The 21,733-nt window shown below is 35.3% G+C and overlaps 1 protein-coding gene across 2 annotated transcripts in view; it reads right to left on the bottom strand.

Annotated features, from left to right (window-relative positions):
- The window catches only part of ABCA13 (ATP binding cassette subfamily A member 13), a 165,693-nt gene that overhangs the window by 32,461 nt on the left and 111,499 nt on the right, over nucleotides 1-21,733 (bottom strand). For both annotated transcript variants that reach the window (XM_064429242.1, XM_064429231.1), the window contains 7 exons: nucleotides 17,646-17,700; nucleotides 16,845-17,022; nucleotides 14,117-14,232; nucleotides 9,692-9,848; nucleotides 8,504-8,757; nucleotides 8,026-8,218; nucleotides 6,641-6,750 (listed from right to left, as the gene is read on the bottom strand). In XM_064429242.1, coding sequence (XP_064285312.1) covers nucleotides 6,641-6,750; nucleotides 8,026-8,218; nucleotides 8,504-8,757; nucleotides 9,692-9,848; nucleotides 14,117-14,232; nucleotides 16,845-17,022; nucleotides 17,646-17,700 — 1,063 coding nt within the window. The remainder of the gene's footprint in view (nucleotides 1-6,640; nucleotides 6,751-8,025; nucleotides 8,219-8,503; nucleotides 8,758-9,691; nucleotides 9,849-14,116; nucleotides 14,233-16,844; nucleotides 17,023-17,645; nucleotides 17,701-21,733) is intronic.

Raw genomic sequence — 21,733 nt, 5'->3', positions numbered from 1 at the left:
TGCATTTCTAGAACTCTTTTAGAAATGGTCAACAGAACATCTGGCATCCTCAAGAAAAATAATGGAGTCTAGCACTTGAAGCATGCAAGATTTTTTATTCTATCCCTGTCTAAGTATTTTGGTGAGAATCATTATATTTTGGTGCAAGACATCCTGAGAAAATATCCAGGACTTAATATGACTTTCCTCATTATGGAGTGGTCACCTTGTAGGTTTGTACTATTGAGGAAAGAAACTTGCCAGATTTTCAAGATACTGGGATCATAAATCAAAATCAGAGTATAGAAAATTTTAGATTCAAAGTTGTTCCTTCACTGACTATTACAAGACTCTTTACATTGATCTATTTATTCTGAGTGCTTAAAGAAAGCTCTGCAATCTGATTACAGGCTACATGGGGGTGGCATGGGGCACTCTGGTCAGAAAGCCTTTGCTGACACTGAAAAGAGACATAACCACTGTGATGAGTGAATATGATCTGGGACAAAACCTGTTTTCTTCTCCCCTATAAACAGGACCTGCAGTTTCCAGAAAGCCAGAGTGGCTATTGCAGAACTAGATCTGGATCTTGTTTTTCACAATGGTTACGACCAACATTGCCTATAGGTGGCTGTGGGCTGTAATTCAAAGGTAAGCCTCAGTGTTGGGTTTCCAGGGACAACTTAGTACCCCTGTTTTCAGACTTATGGCTGGCTTTGGAAAAATTGTTTCACTTTTGGCTCTGCTGTGCACTTTGTTTCACTTTTATATGCTTTTTCTGCAGTTTTTCAACACAATAAAAAGCAGTGATATATATGGTACTTACAATATCACGCACATATATATCTGCTTTTACAGAGAGATAAATTCCATTAATTAGTCAAAATGAAATATAAATTTACAAATTGCAAAAGTACTTAGACATTTCATTGTACTCATAACTGCACATTCAATTCAGTGCATACTAATGATCAATTAACATTACAAAAATCAAGGTTAAAATATAATTAATGTAACTATGGCTTCATTATAATTAGACTAATTATACTGATATACAGTGTAAAAACAGCCATTTCAGCCATTATATTTATGTAAATGTATTCTTCCTTTCAAGTTAAGCTATTTGAACTACATTTTAATTATTTATCAAGCTGAATATCATACCTATCAAAAGAGTTGAAGTCCTAGCTATAAAGAAATATTTTACTTTTCCTATTTTGTAGAGCAGTTCCTTGGTCCTATGACTTTGTAATCCAACAGCTGAGATGACTGACACAATTCAAATAGGATAGGGAATTGCTGTCATGGAGGATCTCTGTGCAGAAAGAAGATGGAAATTCATGGGAGATAAATTAATTACACAAGGAAGACTGCCAAATGCTTCAGTCCTTGATGGGGCAACTTATGAACAAGATGTTACCTGGTTTATCTAATTTTTTTTGCATATGCATCCCACTGCATTCTAAGTATGAACTTAAAGTCATCTCTATTCAGCAAAGTACAACAGAAAAGATTGCAAAATAGAAGGCACCAAAAAGACAAACAAACCACCAGTCACATTATTCATTATTTTACATTGACCTTGCCATGACACTTAAAAGGATTTTGACACTTTCTCTCTGACACTTTCTCTTCAAAGCTGTGTTTAGCACTCTTAACTTTAGAGACATTTTATGACACAGTCACTAAGGAAGATTTAAACACAAGTACAGAAAGGGGAAGAAAACAAAGCTTGGCCAAAGTACACACAAACAGAAAAAAGTGGAACAGTTGTACAGTATCTGCTGATACATTAGCCCAGCAGACATTCAAAGACTATGAAGACTCACTTTGTTCTCCTTTGTTATACCACTTTGTTAAGTGTCAGCTTTTCTTTGTACATATTTAATGCAGACCTTACTTCTTCAAGCTGTTTGACAGAAAAAGTAACTACAAAAATGTTTACAGTTTCATTCACTACCTTTCATTTAGATTGCCACACTAGTGGCAATCTAGTTATGGCAGTAGAGGCAAGCATGAGACAATTTTGGTCCATTTTCATTCTTGTAAAGCAACAGCTGTGCTACAGAGAGCACAAAGAACTCTTCTAATTGTCAAGCAGATCATGCAGTTAATTATTAAACGTATTTAAGCTTTGCAACTCTTTAAAAGCCTGTCGGTCTCTTAATGTCTTATAAAACCGTACTTTCTAAATACAAGTAAACATACGTTAATCAAATAATCTACTTTCTAGAAATTATTGGTTTTGCTTTTGCTATTTCTGCCTTTTATGAAAGGTACTCCTGGTACTTTGCTATCATTATTTTGCTTCCAAGCCTTCTAAAGTAACTGTTTGACTGCTGCTTGTTTCTTTGTCACTCTTCAATATTGAGATGCAAATATCCCTAATATGAAGACACATTCTCTAGAAGCTAATTACTTTACAGTTTCTTTTGCACAGACATGTCACTGATAACAGTAATATTAATGAGCTACACAAAACAATGAAACTGTAAAATCCCCTGTGAATTATCCTCACATGATTGGCTGTGGTTGGTGATCAGTTCCTATTACTTCTCTGTCTGGACTATTTTAATAACAGTAATAACTAGAACGAGCCTACAAAGGTTATATAAGTTGCCTAAAATATTTTTCTGCAGAGGGATATGAAAATTTTAAAAACCCAGGTTTTTTTAGACTGCTCAGCTTGTATAGTATAAATGTGCATTGGTCACACAAATTGTGATATACACAGCTCAGGCACATAGTGCATTTAAAATATCTACTTAATTTATAGTGTGTCAAAAAGAGAAAGCCACAATTAAAACAGATCAGAAGCCTTCCATCCCCCAAAATCATTTCCCCACCAAAGAAATCCTGTAACAACCAATTTGCAGAAAAGATGAAGTTGGCTTTAGTATTTCACAAATATTACCACTTAATGACACCCTGACTTATGAATCCCAGTGATACTGAAAACTAACATACATAATACCTATCGTCTATGGATTTTATTATCATTTGTTATGAAAACAGACATAGATCTCTCTCAGATTCTTAGGAATTAGCTCTTTTTTTTTGTGGTATTAAGCATTCAGCAAACAACCAAACTAGAGGAGAACAAATATTTTTAAAGTACTTGAAGATGTTGTGAATCTGCATTTTTACACTCTGTTAAAAAGCAAGTTACTTCTCAGAAGCATATTTTTAAAATTTCTTTGAGACAATAGCAGAAGTTCCTTGAATACAAGTTGATTATTGGTGTTTGAGGTTCTTTCTCTATAAAGCCCTGCACTTCCAAGATGTTTTAGGTCAACCTTTTAAAAATTCTACTTTGTGTTCAATTTATGCCTTCGAAAAATCCCATCTTTCATTTCTAGAATTCATGTTGTTCCAAGGTGCAACTGCTATCTAATAAAATTCAAGGTCATTATCAGTGCACTTTCCTCAAAAAGGCACTCATTTCAAATTCAGTATCAAACAGGAAAATGAATACATTTATTTGTTTGGTTTTTTGTTTGATTTCTTTGTTTTTTATTTTTTAACCAAAAACTTTGAAGCATAGTTATTCAAGGAAATGGAATCTGTTATGAATTAAGGATTTTCTGCATGGAAAAAAATTAGTTAGGTTCTCCAATGTTTATAATGGTAACTTTACATACTCAATTATTTGATCATGAAGAATGCATCATCAAGTTAGTCTTAGATTAGATATTAGGGAGAAATTCTTTACTATGAGGGTGGCGAGTCACGGGAACAGGTTGCCCTGAGAAGCCATGGATGCCACATCCCTGGAAGTGTTCAAGGTTAGATGTAGCTTTGATTTAGCTAGTGGAAAGTGTCCCTGCCTATGGAGGGTGTTGGAACCATATGACCTTAAAGGTCCCTTCCAACCCAAACCATTTTATGGTTCTGTGAGGGATCCATCAGACTACAGTATCTTGTCCTTTCACAGTGACAGAGGACTAAAGATGTGTTCTTTCCAGTCAAACCCAAAAGAGGTGGGATTTACATCTAAGCTGCATTATTCATGAGGAATAGGTATCCAAGATAATGTTTTTATGAAATCTCCTTCATTATGTAAGTTTTAAGCAAAAAAATCTAATTCTGCTGACCAATAAATGTTCTGCAGCTGTGATCAGCAACAGCTGACTGTGATCTCTGTGCCAGGAGCACCAGAGAGTACACTGAGTACACTACCGGAGTAAGAAAAGGAGAAGCCTTCTTACCATACCTTCCTTCATTTATCTGAGTCATAAATAAAAATAAATCCACCTAAAATTCCCTGAAATTAGTAATTTTAATCATTCTTAGCTGCTGAGGAATGGCTCTCCAGACCTGTTGTGCTTACCATCTCACCTCTGGAAGAGCCAGCAAACTTGCCTCTTAGTGATTTTCAATAGTTCAGCAACACAATGCACCACGATCCACTTAACAGCAGTTTCCAAAATAATGAAGCAAGGAACAAAGTCAGGAGGGACGTAAATTTCTTCTCACAGCCTCAAATTGTTTGTTTCTCTAAGTTTAGCTACTGTATAATAGCAGCTATTACTTAAGGTTGCCTTCTTGAATTAGTGTTAAGTTTTGAAATCTTGGGAATATGGGATTTACACTCACTTCAGTCCCTGCAAACACAAAAAATCCATAAACTCGATTGACACCACCATAGTACAAGGTGATAATTAATGTTGTCAAGGGTATTTTGTACACGGAAATTCAATTGTCTAAGGCTTTCTCTCGAGCCTCCTAAATGTGTCAAATTTCATTACCTATGTTTTAGTATATGGTAAATAACATTGCATCTTAATATATGCTTTCATGTTGGATTTACAAAACATAGTATGGGAAATGAAAGTGACACACAAAATGTCCAGGGACAGCATTTAGCCTATTGTCAAAAGCCAATAGCTGTCTAGTTGACCCCAGAAGCATTTTTGTGCAGGTACATAGCAACACAACTGATAAAAGGAATCCAGGTACTGGTGAATTGTTCTGTAATTTTTTTAAATTACCTTAGGGGGGTCTAAAAAACATGTAGTAGTCAGCAAACATACTGTGTCAACATATATAATAATGAACTGTATATAAATTTATATTTGTTTTCAAGTAGATGTTAAAATTTTGGAATTTTCACACCAGATCAAATCATTTGCCTAAATACAGACCTGCGACAATGTTGCACAGGGATAGTCATATGTGATCTATGAATGCACAGGTGAGACCCAAGACAAGTCCCATTAAAATCCAAAGCAAAATACTGCTCGGAATCAAAACAAAACATAGGAGCTTAAATGTCCTGATGCCCTAAAGGCAATATTTTATTTTTAAAAAATATATTACAGATAATTTTATCTTTCCAAATTTCAAATCTTCTTCAGACTCATGCTATAAACTTCTGACTTCCATCATTATCCTGTACCAGGACGTACAATGCCATCCATCAGTTTCAAAAAATAACAAATGTTGATTTTTATCTAATTTTAAATCACTTCTGTAATTTTTAATTTTGATCAATATTTGAAAAAATTGTCTTTTGTTTAAGACAGAAAATTATTTTTTTTAAAAAGTCTGGAAAATTATGAGTGAAAACAACCATCTAAAATTCTCTCCAACCATTTTAAAGCCTCACTCACACCACTTCTCTTAAGAATAATTTTTCTAAAATCTGTTTTTTTAATATGTTTTTAAAAAATAATTTCTGCTTTATGATCAACATTTTTTATGATTTGCTATGAAAGATAATGAGAAAACATCTTGAAGCAAAATTATGTTTGCTATTGGTGATATTGTCCATTTCAAAAGTGCAAATTTTCCAGAAAACTGAATTTTGCAATAACTGAATCTACTTACCTTTGAAGTTAGATCTGATGATCATTATCTTTGTAAAGAAGTAAGGAAGCACTGACCTATGAAAGCATTTCATTTCTAAACCAAAGAAATGTAACTTGCCATTTTGAAAATTCAAAAATGTTTCCTTTAAAAATTTCTTAATGAAACTCTTGACTTGTCCTTGTCCAGAAAATATTTTGAAATGTACATCAATTAGGAAAACAGCCCAAAAGCAATTTACCTAAGTGTATATACATATTTACTATTGACTGAAAAATATAACTTTCTTTCCCCTCCCATTTTTTTCGGGAAAATGAAAATTATTGCTTACATCTAACCCAAAGTCCATTATTCATTTATCAGTCCAACAGAATGATAAATCTGACAAACACTACCTCTTATCCTTATATATAGAATGTTGATCAAGTAATTAATTCATTACTCCGAAATACATTAGTGTAGGAAAATATTTTCAAATTACCCACCTGAAGCACTGCTCACACACCTAAGCCTGGAACACTCTCAGTGCAGAACTTGTAGGGGGATATATGTCCATGCATTTTAACCTGTGTTAGGATTCTTTTAAAAGTTTTAAAAGGATGTATATTAAGTTTTCTTAGAGTTTTTCTTTTGCTACCAGACAAGTTTATTCTCAATTAACAGAGCTGTCAAACAGAATTAAATAATGCTAAAAAGCTTTTCCACAGAGACTTAACAGCAACAAAGCAATACACATTTAAAAGGGAACAAAATAAGTCCCTAGAGTACAGTATAAAGGACTGAAGACATGCTGAGACTTTGATCATGTGCATTATCAATTAGCACTATTCTGATCAAACCCTCTGTTATTTACCCAGTAGGAGTCCTGATAACAGCACGTCCTGCAGATGGGATGATATCTCCAGTCAGCATCTTAAATGTTGTGCTTTTCCCAGCTCCATTTGTTCCCAGGAGTCCAAAACACTATCAGAGATATTGGAAAAAAAATCAATATGCTATACTGAAAAAATAAGAAATATCACCCCTTCAAATTTTTCCCCTTTCCACATTTCCCATTATATATCAGTAAGAAACTATAAATGGATATAATGCGTGTGCAAATTCCCTTTCCCACAGAGAATCAATTTTAAAAAGCCCCATATATATAATATTTTGATTCCCCCCTAATTACCAGAAGTGACTTATTTAGGATTCTACCCATTCTCTTAAAACTCTGCCCAACAATCAAATTTATTATTTATCCATATTATTAGCAAATGCGAATTGAACATTTGAACAGGAGGATTTTAGGTCCTGCTCCCAAACCCTGGATATCAGTCCACAGAGTGAATATTTCCAAGCCTGTCATGAGCTGCTTCACTCTGTACAAGTGAGCACCAAACATCCAAGAGGCACACTCATTTTGAACACTTTTTTCAGACCCCTAGCTGCAATAGCTTAATGCTTAAGCTAGGATAGGATTCATATTAAGTCTACAAATAGCCCTTTATGATTTCTAAATACTTTTTTCATGAACTTTCTTATTGATTTATAGGCTTTAATCAACAATAACATCCTCCTGGTTACCTCAGTTACCCAACAGCTGTGAGTAGCAGGAATATCACTGCACCTGTGCTGCCATGTGCAAGATGATCTTCCAATTTCCTCCAATTTTATATTAGCAATCAAGAAAAGTATTTTCTTTCTCAGTAGTTTAGAAATTAATACCTGTAATTCCCCAAACCATCCAAATAATTAATAAAACCCCCAAATACAAACATGCTCAGCACTAAATCTTGATTTATTGAAGTAATTTATTTGTATATGCTATAGTCAAATGTACTGTGATGATTTCAGCATGGGAACCAAAAACATGCTGTGGTAACAAATTCAGGATGCAGTCCATAGTTTGCTATTGAGTTGGGTATTCTGTTTTCTCTTTGAATGCTAAACTGCTATGCTACCTTACTTACTTCTTATGTTAGCTTAAAAAAGAGTAATTTGGTATAGATAAGCAAGAAGTAAAAAAAAAAATTAAGACTGATGAATGTTTAACCAAAAAAATAAATGAGCAGTTGCTTCTTCAGCACCGCCAGAGTTTCTGCTTTTATCTAATTATTGATTTTCAGAAATTACTACAACTGAATTTTTTATGCTGCTGTCTACAGGCCTTTCACTGTAGACACACTGAATATGTCTCAACAATTGCTCAGCATAAAGTGTTACTTTATAAAATGGGAAAAAGAAAGACTCCTTTACCTCTCCCCTTGGTATGCCCAAGCTTATGTTTTCCACAGCTGTGTTCTTCTTACTGAAACCTCCATAACACTTCCTGAGATTGTACAGAAGTAGGACATCATTACCAGTTCTTCCACCAAAGAGTCTCTGTCGCTCCATTTCTACATCAACATCTTCTGCAGGGCTGTCTGTGCTGCTAACTGAGCAATGACCCCTACAACAGAGGATGATACAAAGTGATACATGGAAAATTGGTCATAATTTGCTGTGCTCTACATAACTCCTTTTCCTGGTTGCAATCCCTTAGCACATGGTGATCAATTCTCACCAGAACTCAAGGGAAAAACAACTACTTATATTTTTTTCTGTAGTTTGCATTAATTCAGGTACACTATGTTACCAGAAGTATTTATCTTCCATTGTTCAAAGGAACACACCATTTTCTGTCTCTGAAAATTAGTTCAGTGCCCACTGTGGCAGAATACAAATGATAACAAACCTTGGTTTCCAGAGGAGATCCCAATGAAGGAAAAGACGTAAAAGAAGCAGTAGTGTTCCCTGGAGGGACATTGCCACAAAAATCCAGCCCAGGAAATCCATCTCAAAGGGGCTCACGTAAGAATCTATTCCAAAGTTCCTGGTCAGGTCAAACTTGATCTGATTGTATGAAAGCTCTATTAAGCCCTGGCCTAGGCAGAATTGTGGGAATATGATGAATACCCATTTGAGGATATTGTAGATGTTCTGAAAACTCTGTATTAAGACATGGGAAGGATGGAGGAGAATAAAGATAAAAGGGAAAAAAATTAGTTTCCTCCAACAGCCTAATGAGCAGACTTGCAAAACTGGATACTTCATTCAAATCTCACTCAAAGTAAACTGAATTCTAAAAGTGCATATTGTGAATTATTTTGGGGTTCAGGGTTATATAATATTCCATTTTAGACTTTCTACAGACATGGCATTTTAATCTTAGCTGAAGTTCATAGACAGTACCAAAACACATGTAGCCATAATTCTTCTATTTCCTTAACATTTCAAAATTTGGATAATATCAAATTTAAATCACTAACTTAAACCCAAGTGAGTACCGAATTTGCTTACACACTTGCATGACAGATTAGACAGATTTGACTTTAAACATCAAGTTTTTAACCTGTACATGAATAGAGAGTCATACTCAGTCTGGGAGTCCTCTCCATCAAGTTGTTTAAATACCGTTATGACTAATTAAAAACACATACATGCAGTGAGAATGCAATGTATAAATTACTATTCATACAGTGCATTAGTGATTCTAGGAATATGCAGCTTATCTCTTATGTCAATATTATTCAAACACATTTTACAATGCATATAATCTATTTAATCGACCAGAACAGCTCCCATTATGTGCCTATTACAACTTAATGGTCTAGAAAATGTCAAAGTTTCAATTAACACTGTTTTTCCATTATTCCAGCAAGCTTTTTTGGGTTATAAACAAGTTAAAATTCAAGATGGTAACAGTCAATATAGAAAAATCATGAATATATAAAAACCATGTTTTGGTTTCTTCTGGAAAAACATTATCTGTATAAATATATAAAAGACACATGAACATTCTCAAATATATATATGCATGTATGTGTGTGTGTGTGTGTACATCTCAGTTATGAAAAAGGTAAACCAAAGATTTGATACTGACCTGCACTTTGGAAATTATAGCTAACAAGCGAGGTAAGAGAGTCACCAGCATGGTACACAGGCCAAACACAAAATTTAAGGAGATGTAGGAAACAAAAGCTACATCTGAACTTGAGAAGAATCTGGATGCAAGATACATCCAAGGTAAAGTTGCATATCTGAAAGTTCAAAGAAACAAAACTGTCACAAATAAATTGTGCTTTTGACCACAAAAAAGTCAGTTTATCACACTAGAAAAATCCCACAATTATTGTTAGTTATTTTTAAGACAGGCAAATAACTCTTTAGAACAAGTGATTTAGAACAAGGGAGAAATTTGGGATACATATTATTTAAAAAATTGGCTTATACTTTCATAGATGTACACATATTTACTGCCATGTTATATGGAGATATGAGCCATTTTTGCTTATTTGAGCTGCAGGTATTACTTTAACTGTTCCAGACAGATCACAATCCTGACTTCTGAATGATTGCAAATCCAGGCACCTTATCAAGCCTCTTACACATATAGAATTAAAACCAAATATTTAAACCTTAAATTGTGGATTCTGAGCAGTTATCTTTTCTGAGAGGCTTTCATATAAAGAAAAAAAAAAGAAGAAGAAGAAGAAGAAGAAGGAGGAGGTAGTGAGCAAAGAAAGAGAAGAAGAAGTAGTAAAAACCAATCATTTTTGAACTGGAACTAGTATTTGTGCCAGTGATATGTGAGAATTGAAAAATCCTACAGACCATGTTATTACCTCAACCAGGTTGTCAGTAGACCAATAGCTGTAAAAAATGAGTGCATAACACTATGAGGACAAAACAGCTTGCCCATGGCTACATCATCTTCAGTGAAAATCTTTAAAGGTAGGAGGAAAGCACCTCCATTATGAGCAATCAAATGATGCCTATCCAGAATGAAGAGCACAATGCTTTTTATTTATAAGGAGACATTTATAAAGATTAAAACAAGGCCCAGACAATCAGGGCATGCATGCCATGTAAAGAAAATTTATTTTCCATTCAACATAGTGAAAGATATCTCTATCAAACAAGCAGTATATAGACCGCAGGAGCATATGTATCACCATACACTACGGTACAACAATAAGTATATATGCAGTGTATATATAAACACTTCCTGTATAATATCAATAAGTATAATGGTTTAATAGTAAGCTCAATGCAAGAGCTACTAGCCAAAAATCTGTGAATTCACTTCTTCATTGCCTTAAAGTGTAGTTTAGATTACTAAACTAAGTCATAAAAGTCATTTTACTAAATTACTTCAGAATACTAAACTAAGTCATTCCCTTTTGAATTCAGTATTCTGTACTTTATAGATGAATCTTTTGTATTGGAGAATGCCAAATCCTTTACCTTAAAAACCAAACTTGCAAATTCTGCTGGGAAATAATAATAATGTTATCTTCAGTTTACAGAAAGATAAAGGTTAAATGACTCAATGTTTGGGTCTCAAATGAAATTGTAATTATTCAAGATCCCATTATACTTTTCAACATCCTTTTGCCAGTGTTAATCACATAGTCTTTTCTTCCCTTGATGCACATACCAAAATCACTGCTCTCAGAATAACAATACCATAAATACAAGTCCATCCTTGGAAACAGCTCAGGAAAGACACATGATTTACAGGGCTGTTGCTCCACTGTAAATGAAAGCAAAATTTGATTTTTTTTAAATTTTTTTTGCTTAGAACTACTAAGAAATGAGTAAGACTTTCAGAATCCTTAAAGTTATATGATGCTCAAATGTAGTCTTTAAGGTTGTGGCCAGTTACACCTACATTTCTAGCCTTTTTCTCTTCCTTCAGCTGCAGTTGCAATTTAGTATTTTCTAAGTATAAAAGACAGAACATTTTGGACTGCTTAAGCATTTGGACTAGAAAACACCTCTGCAATCACCTAAAAGAGAAAAATATGTAGTTTAGTCTTATTTTTAAAGGAAATCACTTTTAAAGTAGCACACTAAGAAACTTCATTGTTCTTTCAACCACACCCTCTTCTCTTTAATTTTTTTGTATAACTGGGCTATTTTTATATTTGTTCTAGATCAGAAAATCCTCACAATGTACCCTGAAGAGAAAAAAACATTTTTAAAGGGAAAAAAATGCAGATGATGATGGCATGCAGATGAATGAGGATCATATGCACAGTACTGGGTAAGAATAAAATGTCCACAATAGGCTTCATCACATTTATGGTGTAGTTAGGCTGAAAAAGGGCAGATTAAGATGAGTGGAAACTGTGAAGTTTATCAATGTCCTTGAGACATGTTAAACTTACAGACAGCTACTGGATCTTTAATATATGTTAATGCACATTGAATACACAGATTTCCTTGTTAAAAATCACTGCAACATCTGTTATGTCAGCCAAAGCTGAACACTGCAGGAGGGATTATATTGAGCTGATTAAGCTGCATCTGCAGTCAACAAAATATGATCCATTTTCATTCAATTACTTTTTTTCTGAGATACTCAAAGTTTAACTCAACATTTTGATTAAAACAATGCCAGCATAACTGGCACTTGACAGTTCACTGTGGGCAGGGCCAAAGTCCATAGCACACTAGAAAAACCCTGTCCTGACTTCAGTAGACACACAGGTCTGTACTGTGTGCTTCAATTGCTGCTGGGCTAGGGTTTCTATAGAAGCTTATGCCTCGCTAATATGACAGCAACTGGATCATAAGAAGGATTCAGTGGTTGTAAAGATAATAAAAAAGGTGTGAGATTTCACAATGTGAAATCTTTGCACTAAGACTGGTTAGAATTTGTGTCCTTAACTTGAAGGAATCACTTGATGGAAGTGCAGAAGAAAGGAAGTGAGGGTGGTACACAAGAAAGATACAGAGAGGAGGAAATTACAAACTTTGGATATTTCATACAAGTTATTTACAAAGTCCTAGCATCATGACCTCTAGAATATTTCATACTAGTTTGGCTATTCACATCTAGGAAATAGGAGTTCAAACTGGAATTATAAGGAAAAATTATAAATAGAATTATGCAAGGAGTTTGGAAGGTTTTACAAGAGAAGACTTGGCTTGTTTTGGCTTGCAAAAAGCATTTGATGAAAGACAATTATGAAGTATGGTTCTGAATAAACAGGCAAGAATTTCCAAGAAAAAAATCCAAATTTGAGGATACCTAAACAAGTTCTAAAAAATGAGTTGCTGGAAGCACAAAACCTTGAAAACAGTTTTCAAGGAGCAATATAGTAAATTGGGGAGTTTTTTGAAAGGTTTATCTGAAACTCTTCCTGGAATAGAACATGTTCTGATCTTGTAGAAGGTCCTTTCTTCTTTCTTTGCCTACCATTCTCTCATTAAGTACCTATATTTCATTATTTAAATACCTGTCTTGTAAGATATGCACTCTCCCCTACAAGGGTAGCAACAATTAGTCGCTTGAAATAAGTAATAAAATTCTCAGAAGCCTTTTCCTTTAACAATTCATCTTCAGCATTTCTAACATCACCTTAGACAGCACATGGGAAGAGTTATGACTCCCACTATGAATTGAGCCCCAGTATGTTTTAACAGACCTGGGGCTTCTGTCTTTATATAAATAAATAACTTCAAAATTAAATTCTATCACAAATCTTACCCTGAAATCATGGTGTATTACAAAAGCTGTACATGTACAGCAAAACAACTTCAATTCTGCCCCTCAAGGGACATGACAGAAAACACTATTAATATAATTGATCCCAGGGCTGAACAGACTTACTTTTATAGAGATCCTTTATTGAACCAGTTATTTTAACCTTCTATTACAGGATTGCTTTTTGGTTGGTTGGGGTTTTTTTGTTTGGTTGGTTTTTTGTTGGTTTTGCTTGGTGGGTTTTTTTGGTGGGTTTTTTTGGTTTAGTTTGTTTGTTGCTGTTGTTTTTCATGTGAAGCTAAGCAAGAGAACATGGTAGAACTTTCCCTCTCACAGTACTATTGTGAGACAAATTTCCATCCACCCCACTTCACATGGACAGACTTCTCATTGGAAATATAAACTCCTATGCTGAATTACAGAAAATGGTTAGAGCTGTAATAAAAGCTGCTTCTTACCTTCCTGATGATATTCTGCACAGCTAAGCACTGAAATTCTGACCTATGTTAATATTCCCTCATTTTATGAAAGATAACAATCAATTTCTAACAGTAAACTACTGTTATACAGGCTGAGTATCTTCTAAGATGTTTGCACTCCTTTTATTTTAATGTGTGAGTAAATCTCCCTCCACTTTTTGTGTTTAATTTTCAAACTCAAGTTTCAGCCTGTTTTCTCACTATGCTTTGCTGAATCATAATTGGTTACAAAGACAGAAAACCATGCATCCAGCAGCAGGTGCAAACTACATCTAAAGATTTATGTTTGTTTCTTGGAAGCTGTAATTCCATAGTAGCATTTCCAATCACATACCCAAAGAGTATCAGCAGGAGAACAGTGGCTGCCAAGTTCTTTCGGAAAGTGAAGGCTGATAACTGGAAGGCACTAATAACACCAACACAAAGGGTGACTGGAACCATGTAAAGCAGCTAGAAACAAAAGGGAAAAAAATTGAGCAGGTGAGCATCTCTTACTGGTCTTATGTAAATTGTATAGAAGGGTTTTACAAATTAACTTCTCCATACTCTCAATACAATTATACTACAAGTTAGGAGGAAATAGGCAGAAGAGCTTGGAGATTTGATAGTCTGCACTTGCTGTGAAACTGCCCCTTACACACGAAACAAACTGACAAGATAAAACCTGACTACAGAATATCCCCCTTAATCCTATTTTTATTGACCTTTCCAATACATCCATTTAACAAGCCAACTCTTCCAGATAATGAGTCCATGTGGGGCCATTGCTCCAAAATATCAAATTACACTGTGAATACAGAGGCTTGGTTTCGGAAACAGCAGTTTCACTGATTGGAGCTGCATTCATGTGGGAGAATAATAATGATGTAATTTTAAAAGAGATTTTAATGAAGGACCATGTGTGCTGATGAAGCAAATTACATCTTTTATTGGGAATGTAAAAAACATGTAAAAGCATTACAGTCATTAGGCAACAGGGAAAGCAATTTCTCTCTTTAGTCTCTTGACATACCGGCAAACAATACTTGAGGGCGGCAAGGTGGGATTGGTACGGGAGATTCATATCCAAGTATTCAGGAGAGAGGCGTTCTGCTTGTAAATAGCCACGTCAGGATGTGAAGACCTTTGCTCAGCTCCATTTTCAGTGTCTGCCTGCTCTGTGCACTGAACCTGAGCTCACTAGGTGCTGACTGCCTCCATTTCTGTTTATGTAATATTTAGCTTTATAGCTGTAACCTAACAGCACTGAGAATCTGGGATACAACTGCAATAGAGGCAACAAATCAAGGTTGAGCTAAATATTCAGTGTAGAAGAACAACATACTGTTAAAATTAGACTTTCATACTGAAGCACAGTGAAAGCCTGTTCCAAGTTAAACCAGAGGCCATCACATCTTTGCTACTGGGAAAACATACTTTTTTTTTTTTTAAGAGAAGGGCAATGGAGTAAAATGTGGATGGATGCAATGTTCTCATTCACAGTGTACCTTTTCTTTGCCATATACAAGTATCATAACATACCACCCATAGATATATGTTTCAGTTATCCTGAAGCTGTTTAAAAATTTTTTAGAGAAGTCACAATGCATTTGAGTCCCAGTATTTTTCAACAGACCTGGGGATTCTGTCTAGAAATAAATCAATAACTTAAAAAATCAAATTGTATTGGAAATCTTACCCTGAAATCATGGTATATTACAGAAGTCGTGCATGTACAACAAAACAGATTTAATTTTTCCCCTTTAGGGACACAAGCTTAATCTGAACAAAATGTCTTTATTTCTCTTTAAATTTTCCAAGCACTTACATTTTTTCCATTTGTGGAACATAATAATGAATATCATTCATACCTATAAATACAGTAAGAACAGCCTGATTCTCATGAGAGCAATTTCATAAATCAAACACTTCTGCAGGCCTAGTAAAGATTCTGCTACCAGTAATACAGGACACAGCCTGTAATATTTAAAATATGTAGAGGGATTTAAAATTTGACAGTTCATATATTCATGTGTTCAGTGTCCCTAAATGATCTGTAGCACAATTAGCATTTAAAGCAGTGTCTATTCTTTCCCACATCATGATTGATCATGTAGTACTGTCTTGAATTTGTGAGAACATTTTGAGAGATTGGCAGAAAATAATGAGGAGTTGACTTTGCTCACAAGGAGAAACTGAATGATGAAGGACTGTTTTTAACCAAGCCTTCTTATCTGAAGCAGCAGCAAAAAGAAATGCCAAGATTGACTGGCCAAGTAAATAACATTTGGAAAAATGTGCTCTTACCTCAAGATTGCTCAAGTGTGAAAATTCTGATTTCAAGCATGGATGGGTGAAGATCTAATGTTTCAGAATTAGAATGGTCTAAATGAAAACAGAGTGTTCCAAAAATTTCTGTTCCTGACCAGGGTGTCATAGAATCCAACCTAAATGTTGGAAAGGACCTTAAGAACATCAGGTCCACCCATTAATCCAGTACCGCCAAGTCCACCACTAAACCATGTCACTCAGTGCCATATCTATATGGCATTTAAATACCTCCAGTGATGGTGACTCCACCACTTCCTTGAGCTGCCTCTTCCAGGTTTTGACAAAAATAAAAGGTACCAATCATAAGTATCTCTCATATTATCCACAAAAACACATAACATAATCATCCCTTAAAGTAGCTGACTAGTATTTTCAGTTTGCTCCACTAATTTCTAAGGTTTTGCCAGTGCATGGCAAAATTCAAAGCATAGAAATTCCTGCTGTGAGCTGCTGTGTAGAAGATTCTTTCTGTCTAGGTTGATTAGCCTACTTTCTTTTTTTTGTGTAAAATAGTGTACATAGCTAAAGCTAGCAAATAATTTACAATTCAACTTTGGGAAGCAAGAACACAATCCCCACTCTGCATTAAAATAGGAATGGTGACTTAATGTTTGTTAGCATGTCAGCCAAGAGCTGTCACTGCGCAATTCAAATTTTATTCGTTATTGTGTGACCATATTTCCGTTTACTCATTTATAAGAAACTAGCTTTAAATGTCCATCTGAGCACATGCTGCCTCACATAATACATACCATATCATAGCAGAAGTTAGCAAGCCAGTAAGTTTTGTAACCCAGGCCTGTGATGTGTTGCAAGCGTTTTGTCCCAGATACTCTGTCGTTCACTATGGTAGTTCCAATGGATGCAGTAAGGATGGAGAATCCCAGCATGATACACAGTGCTACCCCACACTGACGAACATTCTCCATTCTAGGGTAAAAAGCAAAATAGTGCAATGAAAACACAAAGGGGAAAAACCCCTTAAATGCAGGCCAGCCCCTCACCAAAACACTAGACATTAGGACCTTTATTCTGATTGCAAACACCACAGAATCACAGAATGGTTTGGGTTGGAAGGGACCTTAAAAATAGTCTAGTTCCAACACCCTGCAATGAGCAGGGACACAATGTCTCTTCACTGTCAACATCTAATTAAAGAACAGGAGTAAGATGCGTTAAGTTACAAAACTAGATGTGAGTTACAAAGCACAGCATGTGTCTGAGTTGTAAAGTGAAGTTTATGCAAATATTTCACCTTTACAGAAAACTGAAATTTAAACCCTCGAAATCATTTGAAACAGTTACCCTGTTTAAAACTGTTATGACACAATCAGCATAAATTCAGTATTTTTCTTTAGAAAATACTGCAACTATTTTTGGTATAAACAGTGGACTTTACAGACAGACCACACTAAAAAAATGCTTCACTCGGTAGAACTGAATTGTGTCTACCAATTCACAGCATCTATTTCAGGAAATATATATCCTTATTTAATTGATAGTTTCAATTGTCTGCTGATTGCTGCAGTGAAACATTTTAAGAGTTTGCTCACATTTTGTCCTCGTCCAACAAGGCTCCTCCATATGGTTGGCTGTAGAGTGTTATCCCTGTGAAAAGAAAAATAAATCGTGACATATTAAATCTTATTAAGGACTTCAAGTTCTGGAGTACATGGTTAACACTTGTTATATGTATGAATAAAAAGGCTAAATACTTTGTAATCAACAGAAATAGGTCAAATACCAGTCTGCAAAACCAAACATTGTCTCCCATTAAGTGATTTCCAGAGTCTGGAACCACTAAAAACTAATGAAACTAAACACAAGTAGTAGTTGCTTCTCTGTGTTCTGATGTTCAAAAATTGATTCAACAATGCTGTATATCACTACAGAACCTACATCACAGAAGAGACTAAATGCAAAACCTAAAGTAGAATTTGTTCATATACCTAATCTTCTGGGGTAAGGTAGATTGTTACTTCAATTTATACACTTGGTTTAGATTTTATAGTAGATCTTTCAGCAGTTTTTAGATTACTGATGTTTTGTGGAGAAAAACTGTTTAGTTAAATTCACAAAAGAAAAAAAAATCACACCTTTGGTTTAAACTGTGGAGTTCTACATTAAAAACGTGCTTAGTTTGGGAGACCAAGAAAAATCTTAGGCAGGCAATGAATCTGTAGGCTTGTTTTGGTTCTTGGTTCAACCAACGTGTACCAATATAGCAAAATTAACTTTGGAACTGGAAGGTAGTTTATGAACAAAAACTGTGTCCTTTTGCCTCATTTCTTTTAAAACAAAAGAAAAATTGTGTGAAGGTGAAGGTGCAAAACATTGTCACTGCAAAAGTTGCTGTTCCACTGGACTTGATGCTGTTGGCAACTTATCTGTCCAGGTGTGCCTGACAGATGTGCCAGCTGCACTGGTTTTATGCCGGATGGAATTCATCTTCTTCACAGGAGCTGATATGGGGTTTTGGATTTGTGCTGGAAAAAAATGAGATAACACAGGGATGTTTGTGCTGCTATTGCTGAGCAGCACTTGGAGCCAAGATATTTTCTGCTCCTCCCCTACTCCAGCAGTAAGGAGAGATGGGGGGGCACGGGGAGTTGGGAGGGTTCCAGCGGGACAGCTGACCTGACTGACCAAAGGGACATTCCATACTCTATGGCATCATGCTCAGCCTGTAACATGGGGGAAGAATGAGGAATGGGAGGGATGTTTGGAGTGATGACATTTGCCTTCCTAAGTCAGTCTTAGCCATGATGGGACCCTGCTCTCCTGGGAATGGCTGAACACCCTCCTGCCCACAGGAAAGGGTGAATGAATCCTTGCTTTGCTTTGCCTATGTGTGTGGCTTTTTTTCTACATATTAAACTGCCTTTATCTCAACCCATGAGTTTTATCACTGCTAATGTTCTCTTTCACATGCCACTGGGGGAGACTGAGGAAATGGTTGTGTGAGTGGGCCTTAAGTTAAACCACAACATCAGCATTATTTGATTAGTGTCTAAATAAATCTATGCTGTTCCAAATTAAAACAAAGAAACAAACTTAATCCTAACAGCAATTATAATTTTTCTAGTATCTTTGGTAAAGATATAAATTGTTGGTAGCCTTAGATTGACTCTGTGGGGCACCACTTAATTGAATTTGTTAAAACCCAGCTGTAAAAAGACAAAAAAAAAAAAGTCTTCATTCTAGTAACAGGTGCCATTTGACTAAAGAGGAATTTATTTTGCCTTTAATTTTTTCCCCCTTTAATTTTTCATTCCTCATCTTCAAGACAAAGTCATCTAAACATCATTAAGTCACTGCATGGTAAAAAGCTGAAAAACAGGATGATGATTAACTCACACACAAAACTTATACAAGGTAAAGATTTTTGAAATAACAACTAAACACAGTACACTGAAGCCCAATGGTAGTTAGAAAAACAAAAGAAGATTCAAGCCAATAATGTTTTGATGTATCACTAGTAGATACCTTGCTATTTGTAGAAGTCTTTCATGTCATGTGCCTTCAGGGACTGTTATAAATTTTCCTTTGTTTTTCTTTTAAAGCATTAATTTTTTAAACAGTTGCTGCTATTTGTTCTGAAGCAAAACAGGCATATCAAAGAAAACTTTTTTTCCCCCACTGGAACCATGGAATTTCCATTTATGTAAAGAAGAAGTAGCATGACAGAAAAAAAGTTTCGTTTAGTTCCCAGAAAAATTTTTCTAGGCTTTTCTAATGCTTGAACTAAAGTGGGCATATTAGAAGAAATAATCATAGAATAATATGCAGAGTTGGATGGGACACACCAGGATCATCATATCCAATTTCTGACCCTACACAGGACACCCCAAGAGTCACACCATGGTCCTGAGAGCATTGTCCAAACACTTCTTGAACTCTCAGGCTGGTGCTGTGATCACTTCCCTGGGGAGCATGTTCCAGCACCCATCCACCTTCTTTTCCTTTAGGATATCTCCTGGGTGAACTTCAGGCAGTTTCTCAAGTCCTGTCACTGGTCACAAACGTAACAGGATCAGTACCTGCCTCTCCACTTCCCCTTGTCAGTATGCTGGAAACTGCAATGAGGTCTCTCTTCAATTTCCTCTTCTCCAGGCTGAGCAAACCAAGTGACCTCATGACACTTCTCCTCCAAGCCCTTCACTATCCTTGTGGCCCTCATTTGGGTGCTCTCTAATGGCTTAATATTTTGGCAGTTTTTTTGTATTGTGGCACCCAAAACTGTATACAGTTCTCAAGGTGAGGCCACTCCAGTGCAGAGCAGAGCAGGACAATTCCCTTCCTTGCCTGGCAGCAAGATCTCAGGGGGAACTTTCAGATTGCTGCATTGGTATTAAACAGAAATCTACAGCAGTTGACTTGGGTTCCATGCACTGCTTTAACTTTCTTTTCTATTAACTTACAGAATAAAGGGAAACTGTGAAAAAGAGATAATTGCAGGGGAAAATAAAAACCCATGACATTAAGTAGTACAATGCTCCTTGCAGTATTGTATCATACAATACCAATCACAAGTCAAAGTTACACTGAATTAACTTCCTTCTATGGAATAGTCACAAAAACTAATCACACATCTTAGGAGCAATAAACATTTTTGACAGTCAATTTCTATTCAAATCATGGAGATGAAACAAAGGATTATATCTTTTAGTTTACACTCACAACTGAAATTAAATTTCACAAAGTTGTGAATTACAAGAAAAGTATGACTGTGCTAAACTAAGTTCAGTTGTGTTTAGATTTCAAAATTCTACCATTTCATTAAATGTAATACTTGCCTTTCATTCAGTATATTAAGTCTCTTCAATATGGTCTGGGGCATGACAATCTCTGAATTTGCTACCTTTTTAGTATAATATTTTCTTCATCCCATTGTCAAAAATTAGATGATTTTTGGATAGAGCCAACAAACTGGCCTGTAATTCACAGAGGAATAAAGTTCCATTGAACTCAATAAATGTTATAAATTATCTTCAAATACCACAAAAACCAGCAGAATTAATATATGGTATTTGCTAGTATATATATATATTTTTTTTTTTTAAACTCTTCCATGTACTTCTATAATCTATCCCTTCCTACATTTCTTCTAACCACCTAGACCATCTTTTTTTACACATATCTCTGTCCCACTACAGCTGTTAAAATGATGTAAAATGTATTTATTGATACTTTCTTGCCTTTATATGCCTTTTTACTATGCAAAGCTGCTATAATGAGACTCATTAAGTTGAAAACTCTCTGCCATGTTTGGGGACTTAAAAACTATAAATGACAGATAAACTAAGAAGTTCTAAATTATAAAGCTCCAATTAAACAGATGCTTCTGGTGTTCATGCCAGGATTTTTTTAAGGACTGTACTTGCAAGCCTTGTGTGAACAGCCCTCAGGGCAAATTTTACCATATCAGTAATCATAAGGGAAAAGCAAGCCAGGCAATAACACCAAACATGATATGACTCAGCACTAACTCTGTCTGCTCCTTTTCATAAATTTCTCAGTATAAAAGCTATTTCTTCCATATCTGCAGATTACCATTACATTCTCCTGGCTTAATCACAACAAAAACTTTCTTTATTATCCTAAAACATCCTTTGTCTATGTCTTCAGAATGCAGTTGATC

This window comes from Passer domesticus, chromosome 1 (assembly GCF_036417665.1).
Source record: "Passer domesticus isolate bPasDom1 chromosome 1, bPasDom1.hap1, whole genome shotgun sequence".
NCBI lineage: Eukaryota > Metazoa > Chordata > Aves > Passeriformes > Passeridae > Passer > Passer domesticus.
This window is presented reverse-complemented; position numbering and strand designations above follow the sequence as displayed.